Source organism: Suncus etruscus, chromosome 3, assembly GCF_024139225.1.
Source record: "Suncus etruscus isolate mSunEtr1 chromosome 3, mSunEtr1.pri.cur, whole genome shotgun sequence".
Classification (NCBI taxonomy): Eukaryota; Metazoa; Chordata; class Mammalia; order Eulipotyphla; family Soricidae; genus Suncus; species Suncus etruscus.
In genome coordinates, this window is record NC_064850.1 from 87265981 (window position 1) to 87274136 (window position 8156).

At 46.3% G+C, this 8156-nt stretch overlaps 1 protein-coding gene and 1 non-coding gene across 4 annotated transcripts; one reads left to right on the plus strand and one right to left on the minus strand.

Annotated features, from left to right (window-relative positions):
• Positions 1 to 1478: 1478 nt before the first annotated feature.
• RAB29 (RAB29, member RAS oncogene family) lies at positions 1479 to 7718 on the minus strand. Of its 3 annotated transcripts, XM_049770987.1 has the most exons (6): positions 7699 to 7718; positions 7163 to 7396; positions 3733 to 3804; positions 2453 to 2634; positions 2074 to 2195; positions 1479 to 1829 (listed from the first exon to the last, which is right to left on the minus strand). In XM_049770987.1, exons 2-6 carry the CDS (start codon positions 7284 to 7286, stop codon positions 1715 to 1717), a joined length of 615 nt encoding a protein of 204 aa, XP_049626944.1. In that variant the 5' UTR covers positions 7287 to 7396; positions 7699 to 7718; the 3' UTR covers positions 1479 to 1714. The 3 variants fall into 3 exon arrangements, with proteins under 3 accessions (XP_049626944.1, XP_049626943.1, XP_049626945.1); XM_049770986.1 differs by lacking the exon at positions 7699 to 7718 and having other exon boundaries at positions 7163 to 7487; XM_049770988.1 differs by lacking the exons at positions 3733 to 3804; positions 7699 to 7718 and having other exon boundaries at positions 7163 to 7487.
• Positions 2748 to 2809, plus strand: LOC126004938 (U7 small nuclear RNA). Its single transcript, XR_007494142.1, has one exon. It is a non-coding gene; the product is annotated as a U7 small nuclear RNA (small nuclear RNA).
• Positions 7719 to 8156: the final 438 nt, after the last annotated feature.

Genomic DNA, 8156 nt, shown 5'->3' on the forward strand with positions numbered 1-8156 from the left:
TCTGATCAGCATCGTTAGGAGCCACCAACTAGATTCCTCAAATAATTCTATAGCTATTCAAACTTTGGGTAGGCTATAAATCACCATCCAGTGAGAATTTAACAAATTAAACTGTCTGGAAGTGATTAATACTGAAAACTCTACCTGATTTACACCTCAATTTTTATTTACCCTCTACCACCAAGTACGGTCTGTAACAATATTTATTCCTAATGTAGTCTGGCTAGCTGTGCTACCCCTGCTCTCATTCACACAAGAGCAGAAGCTGCGCCACAGAATCTCATTCTGTTACCCTTCTCTTTGTTCAGCTTCCCAGAACTGTGAGTGAAAGGTCTATTTCTGGGCACTACACCCATCAATATCACTGGCAGAATCAAGACATCAACCCAGATATATGCAAACTTCACTACCACCACACTGATAGGGAGACCAGTGTGAAAAATCTCTGATAATATCATCGTATAAGTAATTTAAAACTGCTCTTATTTTTTAGGGGCACACCCAATAATGAGTTACTCCTAGCTTTGTGCTCAGGAATCATTCCTGAGGTTCCTGGGAGATCATATGGGATGCTGGGGATTGAACCCAGATTGGCTATGTGCAAGACAAGTGCCTTACCTGCTGTACTATCTCTCCAACCTTGTAAAAAGACTATGTTTGAAGCTAAGAGAAGTAATTATGACTGAGTTTAAAAAATAGTGACTTGAGATACTTTCAGTGGTTCTAAAGATATACAGTCCAAGAAAAAAGACCCTAAAAGCAACAAAGTACAAGGAATTTAGATAAAGATCTTTTATCTTATTTGCTGAAGTCACCAGATCAAGATATCAACATATGAAATGAAAAAATAAGTTCAAAACCAGGTAAGAATTGTGATCCTTAAAATATAGATGTGAGGGTCAGGAAAATGGCACCATGGCAGAGCACATGTTTGACTGGTGTGAGGTCCTGGATTCCATTTGCAAAAAATATGATACAACAAAATACAAACAAACAAACAAACAACCAAAGGAGATAGATAGTACAGGAGGTAAGGAATTTCCATTGCATATATATATAGTCCAAAACTGAAAAAAAAAAGCCAAGTCACAAATGCTACATCAAAGGGGGAATGAGGAAGAGAGGGAGAGGGGGAGAGAGGGAGAGGGGGAGAGAGGGAGGGATAAGAGAGGGGAAAGAGAGAAGGGAGAGAGTGAGAAAGAGAGAAAAGAGAGAGAGAAAAGAGAGAGAGAAAGAGAGAGAGAGAGAGAGAGAGAGAGAGAGAGAGAGAGAGAGAGAGAGAGAGAGAGAGAGAACACAAATGGAAGGGAAAATAAACCGAAAAATATCCACAGGGCAGGAGTTTCTGTGGTTTAAGTGCTTGCCTTGTACCCAGCTGATCCAGGCTTGATTCCTGGTACCATATATATGGTATATGCCAGAAATTAGCTCTGAACATCAGCAGCTATGGCCCAAACCTCTCAAATTTTCGCAAAAGATGCACAGACTTGAGTTCCTCCCACAAAAATCCCAGATCTCAGATAGAAGAGTGAGAACATACTGATTGGGCCAGTAAGTGAGAGCCAAGTTGCTGGAGCTACAGAAATGCACCTGCACTAGGCATCTTTTCCAGGCGAGGCTGTGCTCCTTAGGGCTAGTTCACTGTACTTGGTAAAACTGAGGCAGGACCCACATTGGGAAGAAATGGAAAGAACTGGGAGGGAAAAAGCAACTGTTAGCAGCAGGCCCAGCCAGAGGAGGACTTGGATTCTATGTTGATGTAGTTCCCTTGGGTGGACAAAGAGATGGTATCTTCTTTGGAATTGTTCATCATTTTTTCAATGAGAACTCTAAAAAACAAATTAAAAATAAGCCTGAGAAGATGAATGGAGGAAAGATGAACTGGCAAGTTCATCTTATCTCAGATAGCATTCAGCAAAGCCACAGGTTTAAAATGTCTTAGTAGTCAGTTATCTCAAGGAAGAAGGCAGCACCCCATCTTCAGCAGCTGCCTCTCCCATGACTGGGGGCAAAGGGCCATAGTGAAGGTGGGTAACCCTGTGTACTTATCCCAGAATAGTACCAGCTCTTCACCTCATGGCCTCATTAATGTTCTTGTTCTCCTTGACTGATGTTTCTGTCCAACCTGTGAAGCCATTCTCTTTACTGAACCGGTCAACCTGGTCTCGGCTCACTGCCCATGGGGACAGGTCACACTGACAAAAGAGAAAAAAATAAAGGTGATATAATAAAGCCCATTTTCCCAGAATAACAAGAACGATGAAGGCAGGAATGGCAGCACAGTAGGTGGGCATTTCTTTGCATGCAGCTGACCCAGGACAAATGCCAGTTCAATCCCAGGCATCCATATCGCCAGGAGCGATTTCTGAGCAAAGAGCCAGGAGTAATCCCTGAGAGCCACTGGGGTATAGTTCCCTAAACCCCCCCAAAATAAATAAATAAGTAAAAATACCTTATTGGCCAATAGCAGGCAGGGTACAGGCTCTCCATTAGGCAGTGTAAGTTTGCTGTCCAGGTCCTGTTTCCATCTCTGGCTGTTGCTGAAGGTAGTGGCATTGGTAACATCAAACATAATAACACAGGCAGAGGCATCCCGATAATAGAGCCGGGTCATAGAAGTGAAACGCTCCTGCCCTGAGAAGGAGAAAGTTCTTAATAAGGTGACCCTGAAAGCCATTCTCCCAACCTTTTAGACACTCAACCCTTTTCATCTTAGGGAAGGAGCAGTACATAGAATGACTGAGTCTGAGTATTACAGCTCTTTTAGAATTTGTCCAGCAGGCCTTCTGGTCTCCACCAGAAGGCCCGAGAAAAAAAAAAGAATGGCTGAGTCTGGATTTTGCATCCTTAGCATCCAGGTCCAAATCCTTGATGTACAATAGTAAATCCAGTAGATTTTTTTTTTTTTTTTTTTTTTGGTTTTTGGGCCACACCCGGCAGTGCTCAAGGGTTACTCCTGGCTGTCTGTTCAGAAATAGCTCTTGGCAGGCACGGGGGACCATATGGGACACCGGGATTCGAACAAACCACCTTTGGTCCTGGATCGGCTGCTTGCAAGGCAAACGCCGCTGTGCTATCTCTCCAGGCCCCATTTTTTGCTTTCTTATTTCTCCATGCTGCTACCTTTTTTTGTGGGGAGGGATTGTGCCACACCTGACTGTGCCCAGGGCTTACTCTTGGCTCTGTGTTCAGGGGTTACTTCTGGTGGGGTTTGAGGGACCATATGAAGTGCTAGGAATCCAACCTATCATATTGTAAGGATTAATTGATCTGTTACTCTAAAATGCTTAGACAAGTCCTTGGCACATAATAAGGGTTAGCCTCCATCATCTTTATCATCGTTGTTGTCATCCTTGTCGTCGTCATCATAATCGTCATCATTATCCTCCTCCTCAGCAGTTTATCTCAGGGATCCTGTTTTTCACCAAGCTCAGTTGAAAATATCCCTTCTGGAGAAGTAATTTAGGAATGGACAACCTACCACCTTACCACCTTGTCATCTTTCCACCATATAGAGACAGCTCTACATTCACTCTAGCCAACACCTACAAAAGCTCTACAGCTGTTCAGCTTATGTAGCTTCAGAGAAGCCCAATCATTCTAACTTAAGAAAAAGAAAAAAAAAAAAAAAAGCCTGCCTTTTCAGTTTTACACTTTTTCGAGCACTTGCTAAAGGCATGCTGGTTAGACCAGAATGTTTTCTCTTGTTCTCACCCAGTCTTCCCGGCCTACCTGCAATATCCCACAGCTGGAGTCGCACGATCTCAGAGTCAGACCACTGGAGAACCTTCAGAGCAAAATCCACTGAAAATATATGCATCATAGGCTTTAATAATAATGGTTACCTCAAAAAGGTCATGACCACATGTGTAGTTTCAAGTCTAGGGACTCACAACTTAAATCCTATCTATTTATTTTCGTTTTTAATTTGGGCCACACTTGGTAGTGGTCAGGGTTGGCTCCTGACTCTGCGCTCCAGAGGCTGAGAGTTGAGCTGACATCCACATATGAAGTGTGAGATCTGAAGGGGTTTTCAGTGGTCAAATCAATTTATCTGATGCCATCTATCTCTGAGCTAGGAACAGGAGGATGAAAACAATAAAAACAACTCCTAATAGCAGATGAGACTGTTCCTGTGAGATACAGGTTTGTTCTCAGGGAAGAGATAATAGAATAAATGGAGGGATGAATTAAAAGTGAGAGTTTTGGCATCTTCCATACTGAATTCACCTTTGGTTTCTAATCCAATTATACTGTGAGAAAAACTTTCTGGAGCATTCCACATCCTCCATGGCTGCAGGACTTTATCTTGGGCAGAAACGAGATGAAAGGGGTGATGCTGGAGAACTGTGCTGGCAATGTCAATATAGCTCAGGGTGCTAAGTCTCCTTGAACAGGAATGAGAGTATGTGGAGGGGAGAGAAATAAGATAGTTTTTGAAGCCTGGAAACATATTCTTCCACATTTATAACAAATTAGAAGCTAGCAGAAATTTCGAATAAGCACTAAAAATAATTACTCTTTTTTGTTTACTGAGAGTAAACTAGAGAAATTGCTAAAAATGGAAGAGCAGGTCACTTTTAATCTAGATCCATGAAATCAGGATCCTCATAATTTTAGGTGTGAGAGGAAGAATTTATGGGGTTAGGAAGCAGCCTTTCAAGCCTTAAGCCAGGGGTCTCAAACTCGCGCAAACGGACCTCCATACAACATTTTGTGGCCCTGCCCTAGAGGAATCTTTTTTTTTTTTTTTTAGTTGTTTGGGTCACACCCCCCAATGTTCAAGGCTTACTACTGACTTTACACTCAAGGATCACCCCAACTTTGCCTCCTGCAGCCCCCAGGTAAATTGAGTTTGAGACCCCTGCCTTAAGCCCTTAATTTTGCTGAACACTCTTTAGAAGGCTGATTTTTTATTTTGTTTGTTGTTTTGGGGCCACACCCATTGACACTCAAGGGTTACTCGTGGCTATGCGCTCAGAAATCGCTCCTGGCTTGGGGGACTATATGGGATGCCATGGGATCGAACCGAGGTCCGTCCTAGGTTAGCGCATGCAAAGCAAATGCCCTACTGCTCGAGCCATGGATCCGGCCCTTTCGAAGGCTATTTTAATTGCCATGTAAATGCTTGGTAATTTTTAAAAAATCCATAAGGAATATTAGTACACATTTTTGAAGTATATATAGTTCAAGCTATTCTTCTCTTTATTTTGGAGGCTAGGGAGATAGCTCAAAGGACCAGAATCCATGCTTTGTATGTAAGAGCTCTGAGCTCTGAGTTCAATCCCTGACACTGAGGACCATTTTATCAAAATTAAAAAACAAAAAAGGGACAGTATTTAAAAAACAAAACAAAACAAAACCAAGAAAACAACAGTATCCATGTAGGTAGCCTGCTTTGAACACCAGGCAGTCAGAGTTTGATTCCCCAGCACCCCTATGGTTCTCTCCCCAAGTTATGCCAGGAATGGTCCTGAGCACAGAGCCAGGAGTGAACCATGAGCACTGCTGGTGTGCCCAATTCACCCAATTCCCCCCCCCCCCCCACGCCAAATAACAACCATTTTCCTTTAGGACTAGAGAGACAGCATAGGCCTCCCATGTGCCAGGACAGACTTCAAACTCCAGCTCCATGCTGCGGTCTTGGAGCTCCACTGGGTGGCCCTGGTTGTTCCCAGCACTACAGAGACCAAGTGTGCTGCAAACTCAGGCCTTACCTTTGAACTGCCCAGCCCAATAGGCCAAGGATTCTGGAGAGTGCCCTGGGCCACTGGACCACTTCTTGAGAGCTCCCCCACGATGCCCCTTCCAAAGTTCAAGGGAGATATTTACATTTATCTTCCTCTTATGCAAACTACTAAACCAATGCTTTTTAGTACTGATCCCCTCAGAGTGGGGGGAATAGGGAGAGGCAAATGGGAAGCAATGAGTCAGCAGCATGGAAAACATGAGATTCAGATGACAACCACCAAACTTAAAAATGTGGGGCTGGGAGGGTACTTGCTTTGTACAAGCCCTACCTGGGTTCAATCCCTGGCATCCCATATGAGCACCAGCAGGAGTAATTCCTGTGTGCAGAGTCAAAAGCCAGGTGGTGTGGCCCCCAAACAAACAAACAAACAAACAAAAAATGTGTCTGTCAAGGTGGCAGGTGAGGGTGTGGGAAGGAACCTGGGAAGAAGGCTGGTGGAGGGAAACTGGCACTGGTGGTTGGATTGGTACTAGAATATTGCATACCTAAAATTCAACAAGCAATAACTTTGTAAATCTTCTTTTTTTTTGGGGGGGGTCCACACCCATTTGACGCTCAGGGGTTACTCCTGCTATGCGCTCAGAAATCGCTCCTCACTTGGGGGGACCATATGGGACGCCAGGGGATCGAACCACGGTCCATCATATGCTATCGCTTGCAAGGCAAACACCGTACCTCTAGCGCCACCTTCCCGGCCCCATAAATCTTACAAAGTCTTTCAATTAACTGTTTTAAAAGTTACTTTCCCTCCACACTAGATTTTCTAATTTCTATATCTCTATATAGAAAATATTTCTATTTCTCATTTCTATGTCTAAAAACAAACACAAAAAGCATTGATTTCGGAGGCAGCTTGGGAAGGAACTGAATTTCTGGTGTGTTTTCTTCCTTCCTTCCCCAAACTAAAGAGAAAAAGGGTGGGAAGTCAGATCAGAGAAACGGTAACTCAAGTCTTCCAAGAATTCCTGGGCTGCTTCTATTGAAGGAATCAATGGGGCAAACCCAACGTCTCCTTGATCCCAGCATCAAGTTGGGTCGGAGCTGGAGGTCCCGGAGAGAAACCCGCAATTCTGCTCTGCCCTTCGGCAGCCTGGAGGGGTGGTGGGCAGCGCAGCTGGCCCCGAGGCTGGCCCCCGCGTGGCCGTGGACATTGAAGCAAGCGAGGTCACAGGGTTCACGGAGCTGCGATCTGATCGCTCTGCCCACAGCCTCGGGCCCCACTTCTCGTCTTCACACCTTCGCCCATGCTGGGAAAAGCTGGGCACAGCCGGAGAGGCCTGCAGACGGGCACGGCCACCTCTCCGGCAGGGACGGACCCCAGACGGCCACTTCCTGGGACGCCCAACTTGACCCAACCCAACCCAAGCCTGCTCCCCGCCCTGCTCTGCACCCTGGGGCCCGCCGCCTCACCTCCCACAGTGGACTTGTAGTGTTTCCTGAAGCTGTCCTGCGAATAGCGCTGCACCAGCGACGTCTTGCCCACCGCCGCGTCCCCCACCACCAGCACTTTGAACAGGTGGTCGCGGCTGCCCATGGTGGTGCTGCTGGTGGTGGTGGGGTCTTTCTGTCTTAACCCCGCTGGCTCCGGATCCCCTGGAGGCTGGAGCTGGGCATTACCCTTACCGCCCACCGCCAGCGGTTGCTCTGACGAGAAAGCAAAAGGGGAAACTTGCCACCAGATCTGCACGCGCTTCCTCCCGGGGCAAGGCACGAGCTCCGGGCCCGGGTCCCCTTTTTCCCCCTAGAGCAGCTACCGAGAAACGGGACACGCACGGCCGCACCTCACCTCACTTCACCTCACCCGCCCGGAATTCTTCCCCCGAGAGGCTCCAACTGGCGTCGGAAGCCCGGACAGCTCAGTTCCTGCAGGGCCTGAGGAAAGAGACCCCCTTCTTACACTGCACAAACAGAGCAGGGGGGAAGCGGTACGGAACACCTCCACTTACTCCCTCGCCGGGTGCCGCCCCTGGCGCCCAGTCCTGAGCTGAACTCTGAGTCACATGGCACTCGTGGACTACATTTCCCAGCGTCCCGTGCGGCGAAGAAAACCGGGCAGAGGGAGATACCCGCTCCTGGTGTCTCTCGGGAAGTGTAGTTTATGTGCTATTTTTAGTTCAACACTCTAGGTTTTCAGGTTTTCAAATGCCTTCATAGGTTTGGACTCTGATTTAAAAATATTCCAAGATAGAAAAGACCCCTCAGGACTAAAGAGAAAAGCACAATGGGATGATTACTTGCTTTGCCTGCAGGTTTTGATACCTGGTATTTATTTCACTGTCCCCTGAGCATCTCTAGAGTAACCCCACTCCCACTCCCCAGCCCCACGAGTACGGAGCTGGGAGCGGCCTCAGAGCACTGGATGTGTCCCAAAATCTAAAATATAAGAAGGAAAGGGTCCTTCAAT

Coding starts and splice junctions, on each gene's coding strand:
- RAB29 (XM_049770987.1), bottom strand. CDS start 7,286: ATGGGCAGCCGCGACCACCTGTTCAAAGTGCTGGTGGTGGGGGACGCG. Junction 3,805..7,162: donor CTACAAGTCCACTGTGGGAG/GTGAGGCGGCGG, acceptor ATATATTTTCAG/TGGATTTTGCTCTGAAGGTT. Junction 1,830..2,073: donor AACATTAATGAGGCCATGAG/GTGAAGAGCTGG, acceptor TTTGTTTTTTAG/AGTTCTCATTGAAAAAATGA.